At 38.9% G+C, this 25,242-nt stretch overlaps 2 protein-coding genes across 2 annotated transcripts in view; one reads left to right on the forward strand and one right to left on the reverse strand.

Annotated features, from left to right (window-relative positions):
* Positions 1–6,913, forward strand: part of pth1r (parathyroid hormone 1 receptor) — a 51,573-nt gene extending 44,660 nt beyond the window's left edge. The window contains exons 8-13 of the mRNA XM_086172996.1: positions 448–508; positions 1,494–1,560; positions 1,721–1,815; positions 2,225–2,366; positions 2,821–2,862; positions 2,953–6,913. Of these exons, the coding sequence (XP_086029122.1) occupies positions 448–508; positions 1,494–1,560; positions 1,721–1,815; positions 2,225–2,366; positions 2,821–2,862; positions 2,953–3,315 (770 nt within the window). The 3' untranslated portion in view covers positions 3,316–6,913. The remainder of the gene's footprint in view (positions 1–447; positions 509–1,493; positions 1,561–1,720; positions 1,816–2,224; positions 2,367–2,820; positions 2,863–2,952) is intronic.
* A 174-nt stretch (positions 6,914–7,087) lies between these two features.
* tmie (transmembrane inner ear) lies at positions 7,088–24,853 on the reverse strand. The gene is made up of 4 exons (XM_086173081.1): positions 24,457–24,853; positions 16,527–16,644; positions 12,332–12,481; positions 7,088–7,377 (listed from the first exon to the last, which is right to left on the reverse strand). Exons 1-4 carry the CDS (start codon positions 24,562–24,564, stop codon positions 7,088–7,090), a joined length of 666 nt encoding a protein of 221 aa, XP_086029207.1. The 5' UTR covers positions 24,565–24,853.
* Positions 24,854–25,242: the final 389 nt, after the last annotated feature.

Below are 25,242 nucleotides of genomic sequence, written 5' to 3' on the forward strand. Positions count from 1 at the left end.
ATATATGTGTATTTGTATATTTGATATATATATATATGTATATGTATATATATATATATATATATATATATATACATGTATCAGCCATTTACACATTGAGTAATTGAAACTGAATATAAACTGCAATCAAAATTGTATGACATAAAATATATATTTTGTGTGTATATGTATATTTATATTATAAGCACATTACTGTTCAAAGAAGTATTGTATAATTGAGGTCCATTGACATTTTTTGAAAACGGGCTCCACAGCCCCTGCATTGTACACACTGTGCGTGTTACTTATTGAAGCACAGCGCATACAATGTGGATGCTGTGCTCTCCTGGTTCTTCTTGTATGACTAATTGTAGACTTTATGAACTGAGGGCTATGATTCATTTATTTTTCTTTTTATCCATAGTTATAGCAATTTTCTAATTCTTATTCCCAATGTTTTCTTTTCAGGTGTGCCAGCTGTGTTTGTGACAGTCTGGGCAATTGTGAGGGCTACATTTGCAGATACGGAGTGAGTAACATGCATACATGCATGTAATGTCCAGTATGTCCATATAATGTCCATCACTGTTGAAGTTTTAATCAAAAAACTTTAATCATGATCCCTTTAAGCAGGGAAGGCAAGTATGGGTCCACAGGAATTGTATTTGATAAAAATACTCTTAGATATCACACAAAATGTAACACATAAAAGATCTTGGCGTCATTTTTCAAACTTGACAGATCACGACCAAACCTATTATTTTCAGAGGTGCAGAAGTGAGAAAAGTGGGAAAATTGGCTTCACCCTCCACTTATGAATGGGCAGACCTCAGTTAGCAGAATTCCTGAAAACCAACTTGGCAGGTTCTCAGCTCTCTAACACTATCTGCTTTCTCTATATTGGTTCTGTACTGTGAACAGTGAAGACCTTAGATTTGAGATTTTACAGCTAAGCTGCTGTCCAGCGCTTGTCCAGTGGAACTAAACCATATTTCACTACCCAGTCAGCGGAAGAGCTATTAAACATTTCTTTTAATCCCCAGGCCCCTCTACCCTCTCACCCACTCCCAACCCTGTCTATTGCATTTCTGGCAATGAAACAAACCACGAATGATAACAATTTCAGTTTTAGCATGTGTTGCTTCGAGGAAAAATACAGCGTAAAATTGTCAAGATCCTTATTTCAAGCCACAGTTGCCATTAAGAAAATGTAACAGATGGGGACAGCTGAACAATTAGGTTATTGGCCTACCTTGGCAGAAGATAATTGAAAAGGCTTTATGGTTAACCCATTCAATAAGAAAAATTAAACCCTTTGTGCTTTTATCTGATACTTGAGCCTAAAGCCTTCAGATCAAACTAAGAAATGAAGGGAGGAGTAAAGGGTCTTAAAATTGCTTCTAATTATTAACAGAATGATTGGCGTGCCCATTAGGGACACCAGAGAGAATTCTGGACCATCACACACAGCAAATGAACTCTTACCCTTTTTCATTGTTGTTTGTCTTTGGCAGGTGCTGGGATTTAAGTGCTGGCAATTTGAAATGGATTTATCAAGTGCCCATCTTGGCAGCTGTTGTGGTGAATATCTCTGTATTAGTGTTTGCACCAGCCCCTCAGTGGGAAAGAAATGATATTTACCTCTGTACCTCTTGGAAATTTACATGTTGTTCAAGGTACATTACACTTATGCTGACACACAATTAAATTCTGTTTACTTCTGTTTTATTTTCTTTTTCAGGTTAATTTCATATTATTTCTAAACATTATCAGAGTCTTGGCAACTAAATTACGTGAAACAAATGCTGGAAGGTGTGACACAAGGCAGCAGTACAGGTAAAGCCACATTGTGCTTTCTGATGCAAGTAACTCATTGTAACCTGCATCTCTGCAAGTTTAATTCCACTTTGAAAATGTTTGATTGCATTCACATGATGTGATTAGGTATATAAGATAAAAGCTGACAATGTCAAAGGATATGACAATGTGACCTTTCCTGTCGTGAAACAGAGAAAGACAATGCATAATTAATATTGACATTAAAATTTACCTGGAGTATTAAGCCATTCGTCTCTGGAAATGTAGACCTCTGAAAGAAGAAGATAGTTGGTAGACTCCAGGAGACCAGGTCTTTTTTTCTCCCTTCAATGTGTTAAAATGCAAGGAAAAAAGAAAAGAAAGGCATTCAATTCTCACAGGTCACTGTCTAGCAGATTTCTTTGAGATTTTTCTTTTTATATTGCAGAAAACTGTTGAAGTCCACTTTGGTGTTGATGCCACTATTTGGTGTTCACTACATCATATTCAATGCCATGCCTTATACAGAAGTGTCTGGAGTTCCCTGGCAGATCCAGATGCACTATGAGATGCTTTTTAACTCCTTCCAGGTAAAGCTGCTACGTTTGAAGGGATGCAAATATCAACCCTGAGTTTCTAAATTCATGTTGAAGTACAGAGGTACAAATGTTTCACATGTATCCAGGTGAAGAGTCTAAACATATTGCAAGTACTGTCAAAAATAAAGCCTTACCATACTGTTGTTCTCCTAATACTTTTTCTTCTTTGGAGTACACTGACTTAGCATTAATCCTAATAATAGCCCTGAAAATTCATTCTTTACATTTGTTCCTTTTTCAGGATATAACACATATGCATGTCATTATCTTTTATATTTATATTTTATCTTGCGTTTTGCTTGTTTATTTGTTTGTTCGTTTGCATGACACCATTGTGTATTTCACTCAAGATCATTAGGTACCCTGAGTCTACACTTCGATCAAATGTATTATATTGGATATGAGTAGATGAACATAAGAAACATGATTCCATTCTTCTTTCTAGGGTTTCCTCGTTGCCATCATATACTGCTTTTGCAACGGAGAGGTAAGAGCTCAGACATCTTGAACTCTTACAATAGAAAAGTGACTGCATACTATTTAAGCCCCAGCATAACTTAATGCCTTCTCTTCGAAGGTTCAAGCTGAGATCAAAAAGTCTTGGAGCCGTAGGACTTTAGCCCTGGACTTTAAGAGAAAAGCTCGCAGCGGTAGTAACACTTACAGCTATGGACCGATGGTTTCACACACCAGTGTTACTAACGTCACTGCCAGAGGGCCGTTGGCTCTCCACCTCACCACAAGGCTAGGGCCAGTGCCTGTGAATGGCCACCGCAACCTCCCAGGATATGTGAAGAATGGCTCCATCTCAGAGAACTCTATACCTTCATCTGGGCAGGAGCTCCACATTCCTGAAGAACAGCACTCTTCTCACACACGAGCCTGTGAGGATGAGAAACCCTCTCCTGTGGTGGAGGAAGAGAGGGAGACAGTCATGTGACATCCATGGGACTGTGCGTAGAGTTTTTAATTGATAAAAAAGCTAGGATGCCAGGAAAGTCTCAGGATGGTCATAAGGGGAAGGCTGCATTCCAATTCTTGCCAGATCTTTTTCCTGTGAATCGAGCTAGAACATTGACGACCGACAAAGTGAAAAGAGTGTATGTACAACTTAAATGGGCTTGTCCACCTTTATTCGGGGACGATGAGCTGCATTGGTACAGCATATACTCGCAACACTTTCGGCAACCACCTGTCACAGTGAATGTGTAAAAGTCTTAGGGCAGACTGATATTTCTTATTTACTTTTCCACTGCCATAGCTGTCAATTTGTCTCGTTATTGTCCGAAACCCAGACTTGGGTCATTAGTTGCCATGAATAGCCTTAATCTTCTGTGTATGACATCACATAGAGATAGCTACAATTTGGCGTAAATTAATCTTCAAATAATTTTAATCTAGTTTTTAACAAAACTTTCTAACTCGTGTTTTACATTGACTAAAATCCACTTCAGTGTAAAAGGGAAGGTACTCAGGTAATTGCAGTTTGCTGTTGTTGTATGCCTATTTTTATATATGTAAAGAGGCGTTTCAGCATATTCAAGTCTTCGCTCAGAGGACGTTGGTTGTAATATACAGCTGTGTTTTTCATTTCAAAATATACCCTGTCTGCTGATCTGAAGGACTCAATATTCTCAAAATACACCTGACTCAACACAATATTCAAATGAATGTTTTACATTTACATTTTCAACAAAACACAATGGTAAACACACACACAAACACACACACACACACACACACACACACACACACACACACACACACACACACACACACACACACACACACACACACACACCATAATGCCAAAGTGACAATGTCTCAAGAGACCATCACACTTTGGATTTTGTCTTAGCTAATAAGCACTGCTAATATTGATCTAACACTGAAGAACTTCATTTTGTAGTCTTCAAATAATTTCAACAAAGAAACAACCCACTTAAAACACGGGAGTCAGGAAAAGGTCATATTTTCCAGTGGAATGTTAATCAAAAGAGAAATGCAGGAAAATCTCAAATTTCCCTGGAATTCCAAGAGTATCATTCATGGTTGAAACAAATTAAAAGCCAGGAATGAATAACTGTAATTCTTGTAGATGGTCTAGTGTTATGCTGCTTATTGATGTATATACAAGTCACAATGTTTACAAAGATCAGAAATCCATGCTATTGTTCAGTATTGTTCATGTGTTTGAATATGTTAAAATATGTTTCAGTGTATTTTTCATGTGTTTGTTTACGGAATGTTTGCAATATTTGATTATGTATATAGTCCAAAGCAAAACTGGTGAAAATATTTACAAGTGACAGAGGGCACTCAAACTAGCATTTAATGAAACATTCCACAAGATTTTACAAATTCTGTGACTTGTTTCACAGGTTGAGTAACATCATACCAAAGAAAAAAGTAATGACAGGCTGGCAAAGAAGAGTATTTACAGCCTTTCATTGTGTTTCCAGCATCTATATTCTTGTTTACAGTGACCAAAAAGTCTTAATGTGGCAATGTAGCTCCCACACAGATTCATGATTGATGTTTTCCTCTGTTTTTTTGTTTTTTTAATTTTCTCTGTTGTTGCCATGGTTATTCAGTGACAGCAGTGAGGAAACACTTTTATATCATGCTGTAACTTAGTAAAAGAACTGACAAATCTAACTGTTAAAGGTTGAGTTACATGTAATAAATAGAGGAGTCTGGTTTTCCCCTAACTTGAGTCAATTTTTCAAGCAGAATCAGTTGCAGTTTGGTTTTGACCACCTTGATGGATGAGATTTAGCAGTTTTCTTATGTTCTCTTTATTCAAATTTTATCTGGGAATTATTTTGAACATGGTGTCATGTTGATGATTTTGACAATTATAATAATATTTGATAAAAGTTTATATTTTTGCCAGTTCCATTGTGTTGTTTTTTATTTTTTTATTTCAAATTGGTGGGCAAGCTTTCATATCTGAATAATGTAAATAATTACTGATTTCCAGATGTGTTACAACCTATTTGAAGGCCATTCCTTTTTTTGCCTTTGGTTTTAATCATCAGTCTGGTCTACTGTATTACTGAGTTATCCATCCATCTGATCTTGCATTTGTATGCATCTAAATCAGTTAGGAAAAGGGAAATCTTGCTTCGATAAACCGCATACCATGTGCAGTATTGAAGAATGCATCTGGTGGTGTACTTTTATGACTTATATAATTCTGCTAAATAACCAAAAACAACAATGAAGTGTTTTTTGGCCAGAGCCTTAGACAACTTAATATTGTGTTCCACAGACCTATATTTTTTGTCAAATAATTGTGAAAAAATTGTGTTTCATGAAGTACTTTGTCAAAATAAAGATAACTGGATCTGTAGATTATTTCAAGCAAATCCCACAAGCATTTTATAAATACAGAGTTGTAAAGTAGTAAATCTGATACGATGTATGGGCTTAATAATTCTGCAACAAATACAGAATTTGCTGCTGTCTCTTCAGTAAAAAAAAGGCATCTAATGAACTTCTGACATGTCAATGAACTACCAGGGATATTTTTGGACTATAAATGAAGGATAACTCAAGCTTCGCATTAAATTTTCGGAATATTCGAATCACCATTTGAACCAGGCACGTTCCATCTGTTTTCAACAGTTGGTCTGAGGCCTGAACAATTTGACTAATTCGCGGTGGACCTCTGTAAAGTGTTTTTTGCCCTCAAGGGACTCAAGTTAGACACCCCTGAGCATTTCCATGGAGAAGGCTCATGATTGCAACTTGAGGATGAGTGGATTGACTCTGAAGTTGGAGCTGGCTGCAGGCCACAGAGATAGACAGATGGAAAAGGCCAATATTGACAGAAACCTTTGTTATCTGATGATGCATTCTCACACTTGCTTTTGTCTCCTTTCTCACACTTGTCTTCAAGTCAGCAGTTATTAACAAAATTTGCCAACTTTTACCATGACTTTATCCATTTCAGGAGTTCAGGGTCCACTATCTGAATAATTTAGTCCAAGCTGCAACAGACCAGGTTTATTCCACAGATTCAATTTGGCATTTCATGACTTACCTCTGGGAATTGAAACATATTAGTGCCGTGTAATGCAGGCAGTTGCTATATTTCGAGGATGGTATCAGAGCATTGATAGTCTTTATTAAAACACTTGGAAAATTCTATTTGAGCACTTTAATACCCTACAATACAGTATTCTGTTCTGATTGTATCATGTTAAGTGATTGTGTTTCGAAGGTGTAATAATAAGGCCAATAATCATAGAGCTAACATTGTATTTCATTGTCTTTCAAATACCTCTCATAGAAGTATTAACTGTGTTTCATTGTCTTTATTTATCTTGTGCCGAAATGTACTCAGTGGATTTGATATTGGTTTTCATGCTTTACAAGCAGTATGGCAAGGCAGTGACATATCTCATTCTCTCATTGCACCAGTTATTTAGGCACATTATAAATATCAGTTGGAATGGAATAGCAAAATGTTTTCTGGTCTCTAGTGTTCATTGGTGAATTGTGAAAAAGACAATAAACATAGTATTTTACTGTACAGTTTTGACAGCGTATCTGTTTTTGGCATTTTCATGATTTGAGTCAATGGAGTACCAGCATCATATTTTTTTTATTTTGATTTATTTCAAATGTAATGTACAAATATAATTTTACAAAATAAATGTTCAAAATTCCTCTTGTGAAAAATGTCTGTCAAGCAATGAAAGAGTTCATTTTTGAGCTTTCTTGGCTCCCCCCTTGGTCCCTCCTTTGCCTCTTTTCTCTCCTGTTTCCCCTTTTTCTCCTTTATCTGTTGACTTCTTCCCTTTTCCTTGCCCACCTTCTTTGCTGGGAGTTCCCTTTTCAACCACTTTCTTTGTGGGTGCATCCTTTTCATCTGCTTTCCTGTCTTTGGCACCTTTGCTCTCTCTTTTGCCCTCCTTGGTCTTCTTATCACCTTTATCACCATCCAATTTACCTGAGACCGTCAGTACCTCTTCATTTTCTTCTGCTTTTGCAGCTGCAAAAAAACAAGCAAAATGTAAGGGACTAGATATTAAGGCAGAATTGACCCATTCCACATTTGCTAAATAAAAACGGTAAAGGGATTTCCACTATCTAAGATCCAAGGGATTCGCTTATTTAGTATAAATGCTTTGAAAATGCACATGCTGTAATAACCCCATATGTTTATGACCTTTTAACAATGTTCTACTCAATTTAACCCACAGCTGCAATAAGACACGCTGAGACTCAGTGTGTCTGTGACACACTGAGTCACTTGGTAAATCAGTCAGTTACTCACTCACGCTTGATTTTTACTTCTGTCTCTGGCCCAACACAGATGCTCTTCCATAGCTGAGGCAAGTGTTGTGAGCAATTTTGTCATTCGTTTGGTAATGTGTCTATGCAAGAATGCCATCATACCATCACAACACCAGCTGGTGCCATGTTTGCATGTTTGTTTTGAGGTTTCTTGTTTTTTTCCCAAAAAGTTTGAAAATGTGTTTGTAACCAACTTAGTGTTCAAATTGAAGGCAATAAACTCAGAATCATATTGATGATACCACAAAAAAAAGGGCCAGAAAAGAGGCAAATGGCTGATAAAATGTGATTTTAGCGAGGAACAGCTGCCACAAGCTTTATAGCTATATTGACAACATCAATTCAATTCAAAATGTCAAATACTCATGGAAATTGTTCTGTGAAAGTAATTTCTCACTCCACTAAAGCCTTTATTTCACATATTATCTTACATAAATTTCAAGGGAGAAAAAACATCACTAACATTAAATGGTATATCTCTCATGAAACCTTTAAGATTTATGGGGGAGAGTATTGGAAATACCAATTTCATCAGTTACACAAATGTCCTGTGGCAAAACTAACTAATAATCTAAAAAAGTACAATAATTTGTTAAAAGAGTGAAAACATGGTTTTCGATAATACTGAGATTTACTTATGCAAATTTAAAGGAAGAAATAAAGAAAATTTATCCCAGAGTCTAATCTGTTAAGTAGGCTGCATATAATGATGGCACATCTGTTTCTATCTTTTCTAATGAGCATGGTCTATTTACTCCTTTAATTGGACTGCTTGAAGTTGTTTTTTTCAGGAGAAAGAAAATAGGTACAATGATAACAGAATTTGTTAAGTTTCATTATCTTTTTCTTATTACTTTTGTAGAGGTATCAAGAGTGTAGGGATGACAGCAACATATCAAGAACAATCAATATATTTCATGACGGTGGACAATGATGAGGAACAACAAAATCACAGGCTTTGCCTTTCAAAGAAACTAGAGAATTATTTGAATGGGTAGTAAGTTATTTAAATAATTTTGTAAATGTCTTTTAGATCATCCCAGATCCTAAATAAACAAGAGCAGCACTTTTTTGCCCCACTTTATGGTCACTTGAGAATAATGTCTACTCTCTACCTACTTCCTGAATATGTATAATTGTATTTTTAACAATAATTGAGAGATTTCTTTATTTCGGTGAAACTATTTTCTAGCAATAACTATTTATTCATGTTTCTGTTGAAAATCATTGTGCATATCAGTATTTTACATAAAAAAACATAATGGTTTAAATAAAAAGACCGAGAAATAATAACAATAAAATTGGAATTTTTGTAAGACAAAAAGAATTAAGGAGCCATTCTTTAATAGAAGGAATTGGTTGGTTGACACAAGGCATGAAACGGGAAAGAATGTCTGATATTGCCCGTTAATAAAGCGTGGAGGTGTAACTGATCAGGCACTCAGGTGTAACAGAAGTTGAGTTTTTCAGGTCAGACTATTGTACTAAATCATACAATGGCAAGCTGTTGCCCAGTAATTGAAACTGCTGTACCAAACAGCTGCCTTCTATTGTAAATTGTACATCATGTAGGTGACCATAATTTGTTTAGTGGTAAATATATATAACTACTTCTTAACATTAAATAAATTTGAATTTTTAACTCATTTAAATCCAAAATGTTCCATATGCATTTCCATCTTTCTTGAAAAAGCCTCACATCTGCATCAACTTTTCTCTTCAATCAAATTGATGTGGATACATGGCAATCTAATGGCAGGATGCCGTTGCTTCGCAGGTAACATGATCAGCATGAATTGTGGGAAATGTAGTTTATGGTTAATGCATCTGTTTGACTTGTTTATTTTAAGACAATCAGACCTTTTTAGATGTTTTCGCGGGCTACATAAAATGACATGGCAGGCCGCATTTGACTGCATTTGACAGGCCTTGAGTTTGACATGTGCCAAAGAGAAATGAGAGCTCTTGTACGTTTTTGCAGCAGCATATATAATATATATATATATATATATATATGTGTGTGTGTGTGTGTGTGTGTGTGTGTGTGTGTGTGTGTGTGTGTGTGTGTGTGTGTGTGCGTGTGCTTGAGCGTGTGCGTGTGTGTGTGTATTAAAAATGCTACAGGCATCTTAGACAACCAAAGGCCAAGGGGCCAAATGACACATGCCAAATGTCAAAAGTAGCCCAAGGGATATAACTAAGTCAGAATTTTTAGCCATACAGTGTTTTAATAAGGAAGGCGAAACCAACTAGCTCAAAACAAGCAACTAATCATCAGGATGTTTGTGAACAGTTTTCTTTGTATTAGGCTTGAAATCTGAATATGTCTCGTACTTCAACTCACATATACTTCTGCCAATAAGTAATTTCCTCTTGCCCCAATTTATCTGCTTAAAGTTTTCTTTTATAAAATGAAGAAATAATTCATTAATTATTCATTGTCATGCCATGGCAGTAATTTAAAGTCTGTCAAAAAAAAAAAAAAGGTTAAATAGAAGGAAACAAAAAAAATTGGCACCATGAAGTGTCAGATTCTAAAAGCCAGATGTGCTCCAGATTTATTAAGCTTCTTAATTTTGGTTTAACCTCTTTTCAAACAGATTCTTTTGGTCAGTGTTTAAATATGCCTTTCAGAAATACACGAAGGCATACACATTTCTAAAAGTTAAAAAACAGGATATTGAATCCATCTAAGACCAGTTAAAGTAACCTTTATCCAGCATGGTCAGGCTATGATCTGTGATACAGACCCTGAAGTCAACACTTTTTGATATTCAGTCACATTTGATAATTTTGTGACACACTAAATTAAATGTCACTCACTGTGACAATTTTATAGATATCATTACAAATTCATTTCTATTTATGCTGTGTATGACGTAGATTAAAGCTGCAAATGCAGTCTATGTGTTTGCTTACGTTTATGTTGGTTCTTTGACAATGGGGAATGGAGTAAATGTTGCAGAATGCTTGATTTTGAATTTATGATTAAGAGAGACGAATGAATATGTGTGCATGTGTTTGTCGTAATTATGACTGCAGTCAGTGTAGCTCCTCTTCAGCTCCACTCCACAAGTTATTATGTCTATTGGTTTGTCTTGATAATAATAAAAGATTATCCTCAATGCATATCCAATAAATTCTTTGAGCATTTTGAGCTATATGTTTTCGAAACATTCCTTTACTATGCAATGCTGAAGTGAAAAAAATATCTATTGATGTCATTTTTATGAATGAATTAGGTAATAAACAGTTGCAACTTCGCACAGAAATACATATCCATGGAGGAGGAATAGGAAAAGACAGATGTCAGTCCATATTTGTCAGCGTTCTTAACCTGAAAATGCCACAACAAAGCAGCTACTATAAGCACGGCACACCAAATTCCCAAGAGGGAAAAAGAGTACAAGAAGCATTTGGACATTTAAAAACATCAGTGTAATCAAAGATGAAGCACATGATGACGAATTTATAACAGGAAAACTACAAAAGCAGAGGACACTTTGGATGATTTGTTTTATTAAAAGCAAATACAGCCAGTACAGACAAGTTGGAGAAAAAGAAAAAAGAACAAGTGCATACATTTAGAATAAGTCATGCGGCATGCATCCCATTTGTACAGCTGCTTTCTAGTCTCCGAGTTGCCAAAGTGATATCAAAGTCATGTGCTCTCATGTTGCATTGTAATTGTATAATTTTATGGTTTTTTCTTAGCCAGAATATTTGCATCTATAATGTATTAAAAATATCTCAGCTCTAAGAAAGGAGAAGGCTGACAAAATACAAATTTCGAGCTGCCCTAAATACACTTGACTTGCAGAAACCAACTTCACATTTTATTATAACTGGAGAAGTTCAGTTTAAAGCTGAACTTCATTGTAACTTCAAGGCAGATTCTCAAGAAAAACTATTTTTGTGTCATTATCATGATATACATTTGATTGACTGTTTAACTGTGCCATTAAAATAGAGTGCTGCATTGCTAAACACAGGAAAATAGATGATAGACAAACGCAAAAGCTTTAAGAGTGACTACTTGTGTCTACATTACGTTTTTTGAAAGTTTGGAAAGAAGGGGAAAGCAGAGGAAAAAGTAAATAAACTATCCTGTCTCTGGCAAAGAAAGGGAGCTTGGGTTTTCCTCACTGACAGTAACTATTGAAAGCTGGCTGTTGTTGGCACTTTGGATTTGGACTTGCTCAGAGACAGTTTGCACAGCAGAAGCATCAGGTGAAGCTAAAGGAAAAGAGAAGAAAAAGAGGGGAAGAGAATTGAAAAGGACAGAAAGTTTAGAATTAAGAGATTGAAAAAAAAACAATCAAATCAAGTATGCTGAGTTTAAATTAAATATAAAGTATACCTATGAGGCATTCAATTTCATCTGAATATGAGTTTGCAAGAAAAAGGGCAGGGCAAACCTTGTTGATGTTTTCACTGTACTATTTCGTTCACTGAATAGCAAATGAACCCATTTTCTTCATCATTTTGAGCTCTCTTTGTTATCCCATATAGAGCAGTTACAGCATTCAAAGAAGCACAATATACCTGTGCTAAGCAATGCAGTGAAAGAGACTAGCAGAAATGCCCAAAGCAATTCTCAAGAGATGAATACAAATTAAATCGCTGTGTTGATACAAGACAATACTTACATCCAGGGATCTCAGTTAGCTCATTCAGGGGTGGCACTGTCTCTAATGTGTTGGCATATTTCTTGGCAGCCTGTCTTTGTGCATGTCGCGCCTCAATTTCCTTTTTGGTTCTTGGAATTCGGCATTTGAATATACAACACAGAGTGATAACTACAGGGAAGAGGGGAAACAGAAGAAGGGTTTCGATTGAAATTATCATTTAACTGCATGTCAATCATGTGCTTGCATGTTTAAAACTAAAACCATAGCTTTATGCATCGTGACACATCAGAATGTAAAATATGCATCAATCATGCAACAATGATTTGTACTCTATGAATAACATTCTGCTGTGATTCATGTTCTCTTGATTTGAATTTTTAACAATCATATTTTCCTTTTTTCCAAATTATAGTCTTGGGTCACCAACTGCAAAAGCCTTGCAGCAATGGCTGTGGTTAGAATCTTAACCTTTTCTCAAAACTCCTACAAATCACTGCAGTATCAAAGAGTACGCTGCTCTGCAGGTTATATGACGAACAGCTTCTGTTCCAAAGCAGCTATGAAAAATACAAAGAGAAAACAACCCGGAGGCATGCTGAGAAGCAGTATGAAAGATGGGCCTAATAAGACGGGTCACAAGGTAACCGTAGCAGTGGAAAGGGATAACAAGAACACCAGCAAACAAAGAGCGGACCCTCCGAAAGTGTGCATGGGCATGGGCATGGGAAAAGTGACGACATTTAGGGGGTTGCAAATCCACAAGGGGAAAGCAAGGTGCGGTCAGGAAGGCCAACGGCATCCTTGATCAGCTACGCTATGGAGTTCTTCAACTTGCCGCCCAGCATACAGAACCTGGTTACTTCCGTGACCTGCAGAATTACTTTTCTCTCCAAGACTTCACCACAGGGTGGCAGCAGCTCCAGGTAGCCATCACAATGGCGTGTGCCATCTCTCCAATCTTGTTTGTGGCAGCCTTCTGGTCAGATGCTTTCCCCTTAGGGGAGCTACACTGACAAGGTCACAAGCCTACTCAAGGCAGCACCATGTACAGCTCAGCTGCTAAGCAAGATGAATAAATTGATGACTTGGGCAAGAATGAAGATCAAGAAAGTAACAAAGCCTGTCACTCTGAAGGGGGATCAGAAACAACTCCCCCCTTTTTGTCAGTGGAGAGAGAATCCCCCATCTGAAGATGAGTTAGATTTCATCCACTGCAACAAAGATGGACGGAAAAGACAACGCATTCATCTGAAAGTGGTTCAGGCTGCCACACCGCGTCTCCGAAACAGGCCTGTTTGGGAAGAACACACTTCAACTGCCGCTGCAAGCCATCAGTAAGGGCTATATGTAAGAGGAGACCAGGTTAATCCTCGAGCTCAGGGAGTCCACTGATCAAACAGTAAGTGAGTGCAAAGACCAGGGTTCCTACGGGCCAGAAGTGGAATGCCAAAACAGAAGTCAAACAGGCTGTTAGCAGGCTGCAACACCAAGAGGTCGTCAGTAGAGTCCAGGAAGGCAGAGCAGGAATAGAATGGGGGGAGGTGCCTCGCTTCTGGTTCCAAGCCGACCACAAAGAGAGGAAGGAGATGGTGATGGTGGAGGTGGCGAAGATGGAGGAATAGCACGTCAAGATCAAGGCTGTGTCGCAGGGCCGGCAGGGAAGCTGGACAACTTGGGAGGGAGTTTCCGCCCGGAACATCAGATGGTCAGACTTATGGAAGATGCCAGAGACAAGGATTAGCTTTCTCATTTGCACAACATATGACACACTTTCTACCCCTGTAACCTCCACCAGCAGTTTGGGAGCAAGATTGCTGCTACCTCTACGATGCCAGCAACGCAAGCCTCCGGCACATCCCGTCTAGCTGCAAGATCGTGTTCTCTCAGGGGCGCTACAGATGCCGCCATGACCAGGTTCTGAGAAACTTTGCTGAGGTGCTGGAGAGGTGTTGACATGATAACAAAAAGTCACCACCAGCAGAGAGCAGCATCAATTTTGTTTCATAAGGCAGAGAACATAGACACACTAGGAAATAAGAAGCAGCTCGACCCTTTCCCCCTGTCAAGGAGTGGGAATTGAGGGTTGACCTGGCCATGCAACTTCAGTTTGCCACAGAGATCACCACCACATCTCTCCACCCTTACACTGTTGTATGGTCCAGCAATGCAAGGTCGGCTTACCTCACTGAATTTACAAATCCCACATGAGGAAGGGATCGAGGCTGCCTTTGAGGAGAAAAAGGCCAAATACGCCGATTTGGCTACCCCGTGGGGGTGGGATGCCGAGGCTTTGTAGGGTTGTCAACCATGTACCTCTTGAGGGACGCAGGAGTGACTGGAGGCAGGTTGAAGGAAGCGGTGAAAGAGCTGGCCGAGGAGGCATAGGGTCAGGTGCTGGGGAAAGAACAGTTAACCCCAACAACAGCCGCAGGGGGTAACACCAATCAGCTGCAGGGAGTGACAGGGAGACGTCCCTGTTGCTGCCCAGCCACCAGGAGACGTTCCAGGCATAAAGGGGTGAAACCTTGATGAATGATGTTTCCTGGCTGATGATCCTGCAGCTGGTGTCCCTGCTGCTGATCCAAGGACACTGAAGGAGGTGCGACAGGCAGAAATGCCCAGCAGGGCACCATGAGCTTTGACATAAAATAGTTCACTGCCGATATAAAAAATATCTCGATATGAAATGCTATTTTCACATTACTACCCCTGTAGTACTAAAATAAAAAAGGATACTCTAAAAAACATGTTTCATTTGTTTTCCTTTTTTTGTTTGTTATAGTTTTAATAATCTAGTTTTCACCAGGGTATTGTATATAATTTTCAAGAGGCCAAGAACTCATCTTCAACATGAAGAATGAGAGAACATGATCATGTATTACTGAGACCCTCCTCCACAATAACCTTTATGGCCAACTGAACCATAACAGTAACCTTGGACTTCAGTCCTCTAGTAAGTTCCCCCTATCATATTGACCTCTCAACAATTATCTCCTTCAAGATATGAAAGTTGCTATCATCTCAATCCAGGTTGATTCGACCACAACCAACAAAACAGAGCAACCTGCTATGTTTTGTTGGTTTTGGCAGTTTGGAAGTCTATTGAGGTCAGTGAGTAACAGAAGGCTGCGGAAGGGTTGCAGGCTGCAAATCAGTGCACCACATTGAAACTGACCAAATATATTCAACTAAAAAAATAATCACTAAATAATGCACAATGACAGTTATTAACTTCATTATACATTGTAGGATATTTTTTAAATTGTTGATAGTTCAAAAGTTGCTCTGCTGCCTGACCTGCTGCAATCTAAGACACTGGGCACTTCATGCCTGTGAAAATCATGTTTCAATGACAAAAGGCTTCAAGCTGCTATCTTTTAATATTCAAGTCAATTGTTTATTAATTTCTTTATAATAGGAGAACACATGAATGCACCTCGCTTTTTATCGAGACAAATTGACATCTGCTTTTTTCAATTTCACCACTCAAGTGAAAACTATGTTTTATCTGTAGACTTTCAATTATGAATAACATAATTCATACACATGTCTATGGACTTTGATTACAGGTTGTTAGGAAGACAGGAGTAAGACACTAAAATAGTAACAGTAAAATAAGAAGAAATCATTAAGTTTAATTCAGAAGTTTTACACAAGTTTTAAAATATTCAGGTCTTGATTATTTTTTGATAAATGAAACTAGGTGTTATCTGATAAGGATTAAACAACAATACCTAACCAGGTATCACAGCCTCACTGAAGAGGCTAAATACAGTATGTTTCAGTCAAGCAGGCTTGGAAAAGAGCAGTTGCCATTCATTTTCACAGAAACTCACTAATGAGACTCTGAAAGAAGTTTTAAAAATTATCCACCCATTCATGTTTTTGGGCTGACAAACAGGAGGAAACCCATGTAGACATGGGGAGAACATGAACTTTGAAACTCCACACAGAAAGGTACCCATGTCAGAATTGAACCAAAGTGCTTTGCGCTGTGAGGCCAAAGCACTAACCACTGCACCATGCCTAGAGCAAGGTATACCTATATATTTAAACACATATAGATGTAATATTATAATATTCTCACTTAGAAACAGACAGCACTTGAAAATGAAACAATGGATTCAAAATGATTGCAGGTTTTTCATGGCTTTCTGTTTCAAGATTGTTTGTGTGAATAAAAAAAGGGTGTGATTTAATGAGAATTACCAACCAACTGCTAAAACAAACATAGCGAAGATGCCGATGACCTGCCATAACCGCAGCCCCCAAAAGACAACGGTCTCTGAAGTGACAGGGTCTGGCTTCTTTGGAGGTTCAGTGGGTAAAAGCTGAAGGGGAAAAAGACAATATTTTAATTTTAAAAGAAGTATCAAACACATCAAATGAAGGCACAGATATAAGAGCTGTTGGCAGTGTCTGGGTCGTTATTCAGGAAAGTAGAGTATTCCCAATAATCCAATACATTTGAATAAAAAGACTGAAAACAGTAGTATGCAACATTGCCTAATTTACTTGAGGTGGAGAGTGATTATTTTTCCATTAAGTTTCAGTTTTCTACTAAGGTGCAGCATCATCTTAGCTGCATTGCAAAGTACCTTAACTTCAACACTTGTAATTTAATTTCAAATTTCATATTGACTTGTCATACATTGGTTTAACCTCATGGTGTAGAAAGGAGGACATACAGAAATATCTATTTTATGCTCTTTGGAAAATTCTTAATGATGACATAAAGCTTAATCATGATAGGAGTTTTTTTGTTAGGTTACATACATAACTCCAGAAATGTGAAACTAACCAACAAACAAAGAAACAAACCATAAAGTGTTGGATTGACTGTTAATATAAAATGATTACTGTATTATATATATAATGATTACTGTATCACATATATATATATATATATATATATATATATATTTCTTCTTCTCCTTTTGGCTTTTCCTTTCAGGGGTCGCCACAGTGAATCAACTTTCTCAATCTAACCCTATTCTCTGTATCCTCCTCTCTCACACCAGCTACCTTCATATTCTCTCTCACTGCATCCATAAATCTTGTGTTTGGTCTTCTAGACCTCCTGTCTGGCACCTCACATTCCAGCATCCGTCTACGAATATATTCACTGTCTCTCCTCTCTATATGACCGAACCATCTCAGTCTGGCTTTTCTGACCCTCTCTCCAAAACATCTAACGTGTGCTGTTCCTCTGGTAGACTCACTCCTGATCCTATCCATCCTGGTCACTCCCAAAGAGAACCTCAACATCTTCATCTCTGCTGACACTGCATGACACTGCTTTAACCCGTCTCTTCACCTCTTTTCCAGACTCTCCATTGCACTGGGCTGTTGACCCCAAGTACCTAAAAACCTCCAACTTCCTGATCTCCACTCCCTGGAGCCTCACCGTTCCACCCGAGTTCCTCTCATTCACACACATACTCTGTCCAGCTGCAACCAACTTTCATTCCTCTCCTTTCCAGCACATACCTCCACCTCTCTAGATTTTCCTCAACCTGTTCTCTGCTCTCACTACAGATCACAATGTCACCTGCAAACATCATGGTCCGTGAAGATTCCTGTCTAACTTCATCTGTCAGCCTTCTCTGTTACCCTGACAGCACACGGCACCACTGTCTCACAGCCAGCATAAATGGCCAAACATACTTCTCTGCCACTCAAGATTTCCTCAAACAATACCAGAGCTCCTCTCTTGGCACCCTGTCATAAGCTTTTTCTAGGTCTACAAAACCACAATGCAGATCACTCTGGCCTACTCTGTATTTCTCTATTAATATATATTAGCATATATATATATTATTAGAATAATATATATTAGCACACACACACATTGCCCATATATATATATGAGAGCAAAGTGTGTGTGTGTGTGTGTGTGTGTGTGTGTGTGTGTGTGTGTGTGTGTGTGTACATGTGTGTGTGTGTGTGTGTGTGTGTGTGTGTGTGTGTGTGTGTGTGTATTTTTACAACACATGTAAACAATGGAAAAACCTTTTTCAGTCTTTTGCTAAAGCTTTAACTTTTAAATCATGCTATGTTTCTCCCCAGAAAATCCTTAAAGGGCACGTGTCACAAATGTCAAAGATTACAAAGTAATTTTCTTTGGTTAATATTGTCAGTGATAATGATGCTGTTGTTTTATCCAGAGCCTCCAGTTGAGCCAGCCCAAAGCCTGGATAAATGCTGATGGTTGTGTAAGGGCATCCGATGTTAAATGTACGCCAGACAAAACCTATGACTTTCACACCGGATTAGTTTGAAGCTCAATATTGTTTAACAGGCTTTTAGAGAGAGAGAGAGAGAGAGAGTACAGGATGCCAGAGGAATGGAGGGAAGTGTGCTGATGTTGATTTTTAAGAATAAGGGAGTAGTCCTGAGTTGTGGCAGCAACAAAGGAATAGAGTTTATGAACCTACTCTGAAATGATGGAAAACAGAAGTGAAAGTTAGACAGAGCAGTGTCTCAAGGCAGGTAAGCATTTGTGAGTGGTAGTGTGGTGTAATGTGAAGAAAAAGTGCCGGAGATGCAATATTTTCATTGAGAGCAATAGGAACAGAGAAGGTCAGAGGGAGCTGCATTGTACCTTTGTAGATCTAGGAAAAGCATATGGCAGGGGTGCCAGGAGTGAAACTATGGTACTGTTTAAGAAGGTCTGTACATTAGAGTCAGGCAGAACTTGTGTGAGAGCTGCAAAACAGTGGTGAGGTGTGCGGTAGGTGTGACAGAGGATTTCAAAGGGGAGGTGGGACTGCATCAGGGTTAAGCTCTGAGCTCATTCTTTCTGCCATAGTGATGGACAGGGTGACTGATTAAGTTAGGCAGGAATCTCCATGGACTGCGATGTTTGCAGAATATATTGTGATCTGCAGTGAGAGCAGAGAAAAATGCAGCCTTAGGGCGGCACTGGCCAGGGTCTCCCCAATCCAGCCTCGGGGGGGCACGGGGCAGTGTCTCCCTGAGCCAGTCCCAAGGCCGGATAAATGCAGAGGGTTGTGTCAGGAAGGGCTTCCGGCATAAAACCTTTGCCAAAACCAAACATGCGAGTCAACCATAATAACCAGATTGTCAGGGCCCGGGTTAACAACGACCACCATTGGTAACGATGACCTACAGGGAAATAATGGAAACTGGGCTACTTTAGGTCAAAGAAGGAGAGGAGGAAGGCATGTTCAGAAGCAGAGAGAGAAGAAGAAAGGCAAAAGTCTGGGACTGAGAGTAGGGACTTTGAATATTGGGACTAGGACAGGAAAAGGTAGAGAGTTGGTCGACATGATGCAGAGAAGGAAAGTGGATATACTGTGTTTCCAGGAGACCAGGTGGAAAGGTAGTGAGGCTAGAAGCTTAAGAGTAGGTTTTAATTTGTACTGTCATGGTATGGACAAGAAGAGAAATAGAGTAGGAGTTATCTTGAAGGAGGAGTTTGTTAGGAATGTTCTGTCGATGAAAAGAATCTCAGATAGACTTATGAGTCTTAAACTGGAAATTGAAGGTGTGATGCTCAATGTTGTTAGTGGCTATGCCCCGCAGTTGGGATGTGAATTTGAGAAGGAGAATATTGGAATGAGTTAGATGAAGTGATCCAGAAAATCCCTTGAGATGAGGGAGTAGCAATTGGTGCAGACTTCAATGGGCATTTTGGTGAAGCCAATAGAGGGGATGACGAAGTGATGGCCATATTTGACATACAGGATAGGAATGCAGAGGGACAGATGGTGGTAGATTTTGCAAAAATAATGGAAATGGCTGTAGTGAACCCTTTTTTCCAGAAAATAAAGGAACATAGGGTAACTTATAAGAGTGGAGGTAGGAGCGTGCAGGTAGACTATGTCTCGTTTAGGGGAGGTAACCTGAAAGAGATCAGTGACTGCAAAGTAGTTGTAGGTGAGAGTTTAGCCAGACAGCATAGGATGATGATTTGCAGGATGGCAAGGAAGATCAAGAGGACAAAGGCAGATCATAGGACAAAGATGATGATATACCTGTGAAGGTGTGGAAGTGTCAAGGAGAGTTAGCGGTAGAGCTTCTGACTCCATTATTCAACAGGACCTTAGAGAGTAAGAAGATGCCTGGAGACAAAGTGTGATGGTGCCTATTTTTGAGAATAAGGGGGATATGCAGAATTGCGGTCACTACAGAGGGATAAAGTCGATGAGCCATACAATGAAGTTATGGGAAAGAGTAGTGGAAACTAGAATGAGAACAAAATTCAGCCTTTTGTGAACAGCAGTATGGCATCATTCTTAGAAAGAGTACTACAGATGCAGTATTTGGTTTGAGAACGCTATACAGAAGTAAAGAGAAGGCCAGGGGGAGCTACATTGTGTTTATGTAGACCTAGAAAAAGCATATGACAGAGAGATGCCAAGAGAGGAACTCTGGTATTGTATAAGGAAATCTGGGCAGAGAAGCATGTTGGACTGGTGCAGGACATGTATGTTAGCTGTGAGACAGTAGTGCGGTGTGCTGTCAGGGTAACAGAGAAGTTCAAGGTAGACAGGAATCTCCATGGACCATGATGTTTGCAGATGACATTGTGATCTGTAGTGAGAGCAGAGAACAGGTTGAGGAAAATCTAGAGAGGTGGAGGTATGCACTGGAAAGGAGAGGAACGAAAGTTAGTCGCAGCAATACAGAGTATATGTGTGTGTGAAAGAGAGGAACTCAGGTGAAACGGTAAGGTTCCAGGGAGTGGAGATCAGGAAATTGGAGGATTTCAGGTACTTGGGGTAAAGAGTCCAGAGCAACGGAGAGTTTTTGAAAGAGGTAAACAGACGGGTTCAAAAAGGTTGGAATGGGTGGAGAAAAGTGTCAGGGGTACTATGTCGTAAAAGACCATCGGCCAGAATGAAAGGAAAGTTGTACATGACAGTGGTGAGACCAGCGATGTTGTATGGAGTAGAAACAGTCACAATGACCAAAAGACAGGAGGCAGAGCTAGAGGTCACAGAGATGACAATATTGAGGTTCTCTTTAGGAGTGACCAGGATGGATAGAATCAGGAATGAGTCTACCAGAGGAACAGCACATGTTAGATGTTTTGGAGAGATGGTCACAGAAGCCAGACTGAGATGGTTTGGTCATATACAGAGGAGGGATAGTGAATGTATTGCCAGGCAGGAGGTCTGGAGAGAAGATATGAGGTAGTTGGTGTGAGAGAGGAGGACACAGATAATAGGGTTGGATGGAGAAAGTTGATTCGCTGTGGCGACCCCTGAAGGGAAAAGCCAAAATGAGAAGAGGAAGAAGAAGAAGAAGAAGAGAGCAGAGAGAAGGTGGAGTCAAATCTGGAAAGATGAAGGTATGCCCTGTGAAAGAGAGGAATGAATGTTCGCAACTATAAACAAAGTATGTGTGTGTAAATGAGAGGGACCCATGTGATACAGAAAATACTGGGGTCAACAGTACAGAATGGTTTGTTGGTAATGGAGAGTGTGGGAAAAAAGATGGAGAAACATGTGCAAGCAGGTTGGAACTGGAGTCAGATGTGACGTGTGGTTAGGCAGTATCAGCCTGAATCAAAGTAACGGTCTAAAAAACAGTTTTGAGACCAGTGATGTTGTATGTTTCAGAGACATCGGCAGCATGGAAAAGCCCTGAAACAGAGCTTGAGGTAGCAGAGGAGATATGTCGAAGTTCTATTTTGGAGCGATGAAGATGGATAGGATCAGGAATGAGGCCATCAGAAGGACAGCACATATTGGATGTTTTGGAGATAAAGACGGTGACGTCAAACTGAGATGGTTTGAACATGTACAGAGGAGGGCTGGAAAAAAAATATCGGAAGAAGGATGATAAGGTTGGAATTGCCAGGTAGGAGGCCCGGAGGAAGCCCTTTCGAGATTTATGGAAGGAGTGAAAGAGGACATGATGTCTCTCACAAGTTGGTGTGAGAGAGGAGGATGCAGAGGATAGGGTTAGATGGAGGCAGAAGATTTGTTGTTGGAAACCCTGAAAGGAGCAGCCAAAAGGGAAAGAAGAAATAAGATTTTCCTTTAACATTTTACAATTATGCTGGTCTTTCGGAAATGGACCACTTTTTAATTGGCCTTAAGATAAGACTTGATTTTTTTTACCAATCTTTGGTCTGTTTGTGCAACCTATTCTTAAGTCTGACTTGTACATGCCAATGCGTCTCAATTTTCAGTCTGCACTCAGTCATTTTCAATCTAATCATATAAGCATGGTTAAATTACTCTTAATATGTATTATATATGTGTCTATATGACATTTAACTGTTTCTGACATGTAAACTCCAACAGAAAACCACATAGTTGACTTGAAGGATTTTTATTCAAGGCTTGAGTACGATGCCAAGAACCAAATATGCAGATGAAAAAACCTTTTGCATTTCTCCCATGGCTGCCAAGAAAATAAACACAAAAACAACTTCGAGAGCAGCATTCAATAAAAAAATCACTCAATCTGCTTTTCCTGCATTTCCTCAAAAAATTCATATTAGTATTCAACAACTCATTTCTCCATTGCACAAAACACAGTCAACATGTCCAAAACAAACACTACACATCTCAATACAGCTTGCTCTGGAGAAAGAGAGTGGAGAAAAAAAAGTATTAAAATAATGTTGGTCTGTGGATTAAATCAATGGCTTTGATTATTATATTGGCAGTCAGTCAAGCATCAGCATCATGATAGAACTATCATTAGGATTTCTTGCTGTATTGATCTCCTGGTTGAATCATACAAGGTTGTTTTGGAAACTCGATACTTTCATCCACAAAGCTACAAGCACTGGGAAGGAAAATGGTCACTAATCATATCTGCTGCCATTTACCAAACACAATTATGTGGGAAAATAGAGAAATGGTGTAACAAGAATGTGAGGCACTGAAGTTGTCAACACTGAGGATTTAGAGTAGCAGATAAGAGGTGGTTTGATAGCAAGAACATTTTGAACAATAAAAAAAAATCAGTAATTTATCGATATATATAAAAAAGAAAATTGTGCAAAAATCCTTAAAGTTGCACATACAAGCTAATTTCTTTCAAAACATGTCAGCAGCTCTATTTAGGTCTGCTTAGTTGTATAAGTCAGCTTGCTTTTAGTGGGGACGATGAAATCAAACAAAGGATCTGTTACAAAAATAGTCACTTATTCATGTAAGAGTATGATTTGTCTTAATGGGGACCTGCATCCAAATAACACTATTTTCTGCATGATTTATAATGTAATGCAAAGTACTTTTCTCTGGAGCGATTTCATTTGGCAGGATTTGTTGCCATAACCCAAAAGTTTCATGGCACAAATGACAGATTAGGAAACACCTTGACCTGAGGTTTCCCTGTGATTGTGATTAGTTATCAATGTTAAAAATACAAAATTATTCTATGGATGAATATGCAGTATATTTTGTGTGTGGGTGTGTTCTTTTATATACAGTTACTGAGACTCCATGGGTTCAAAATTAAAGCTTTCGATGTCTTGAAATAAATATTATGTTTTACTTTTAGAAAGCTCTGTTTGTGTAATAATTAAAAAAAGAAAAGATATAAAACAGAGGTTATTTTTCAAACTAAGACTGACTTTTTGTGTATAAGGGTCATTGTTTTTTGTATTTGATTGGTGTCCACAAAGTTACTCCAAGTGTATGTATTCATGACTTTACAACTTTCAGAAACACAATGTTATGAATAACTAAATATATATATCTTCTCATTTACTGAGTCATATTACCATTGATATTGTTTAACTTCTGCCTTATTTCATTGCAATTCTAGTTGCATCCCAGTTTACGTTTTCTTAATTATTTTTGAAATATTAATCTTAATAGTAATTTGTCAAATAACTTAAAATTTCCAGAGCAGTGATCATTAAAACATTAAAAAATTGAGACATTTTGACATTTCATTGGAATGGCGAATTACAACTTGCTATGGACCCTAAAAAGGAGGATTAACAACTTGTTGTATCAGTAACCCTTTTGTCTGCTGCTGTGTGAACACAAAAGTCACATATTCTTCTTACAGGGTGAGAGACGACAAAAACATGTCCAGAGATCGTATAAAGCCACCTGAGGAAATGTAACACTGCTCCTCCAAGAATAATTTTGAGGTTATCCTAAGGTAAGCTGTAGAGGACATGGTGAGGTAGCAGGCTGTCTTACCTCAGGATCCGGGATCTGGGAGAATACGGACAAGCACTGACACAGCAGCACTGTTCCCCAGCCCCGCAGGAGGAGCTGAGATGGATATACTGGCTGATCCCTCACCATTCTCTCCCTCTCGTTCTTCCTGCAGCCACCCTTCCCCCTCTCCACTTATCCTCTATCTCTCTAACTGCCTGCCTGCACTGCCGCCCAGTACAGGACAGGACCACAATGGCCGTGGGTGATTAATAGTGAGTATGGGGCAGATGTAATTCTCCCTCTCGCAGTTTTCTGCTGCTCTTCAATAGGTCTTGCTTTTCTTCCATAACACTGCAGTAACCCAAAGAGACACCAGTGGCCACCACTGCAGGCTTCTCAGACCTTCTCCCCTTTAAAGGAGGGAGCCAAGCCTGCAGTTAGGGTACATTAATTAATTAATAGACCTGGTGTGGTTTACAGCTAGCTCACTCTGCTGAGGACAGGCAATACGTGCTGAGGTGGGGCGGGGGGGATGGGCAGAAAAAGAACCATGAGACTGACCTGCTCAGGAAAGGACAGCACATGGATGAAAGCATCATGACGTTTACTTCCAGGGAGGTGCTCTCTGTACAGATGGACGTATAGCATTACTTTCTCTACCCCCCTAGCCCCCCTCTCTCTTTCTCTTTCTCTTTCTCTCTGGATTTCCATGGATATGTTTGTTTTTTCACACAACATGCATACACACATGCACGCACACACACACAAACATACGGGCGCATCTTACATCTTAACTGTTGAAACAAAATTAATATAATTTCATCA

The sequence above is a fragment of the Fistularia commersonii genome, chromosome 25, assembly GCF_037954325.1.
Source record: "Fistularia commersonii isolate RoL2024-O1a breed Wild chromosome 25, RoL_Fcom_v1.0, whole genome shotgun sequence".
Lineage (NCBI taxonomy): Eukaryota > Metazoa > Chordata > Actinopteri > Syngnathiformes > Fistulariidae > Fistularia > Fistularia commersonii.

Coding starts and splice junctions, on each gene's coding strand:
- tmie (XM_086173081.1), bottom strand. CDS start 24,564: ATGGTGAGGGATCAGCCAGTATATCCATCTCAGCTCCTCCTGCGGGGC. Junction 16,645..24,456: donor CCCAGATCCCGGATCCTGAG/GTAAGACAGCCT, acceptor TTTCCCCTTCAG/CTTTTACCCACTGAACCTCC. Junction 7,378..12,331: donor GCTAACTGAGATCCCTGGAT/GTAAGTATTGTC, acceptor GTTTTTTTGCAG/CTGCAAAAGCAGAAGAAAAT.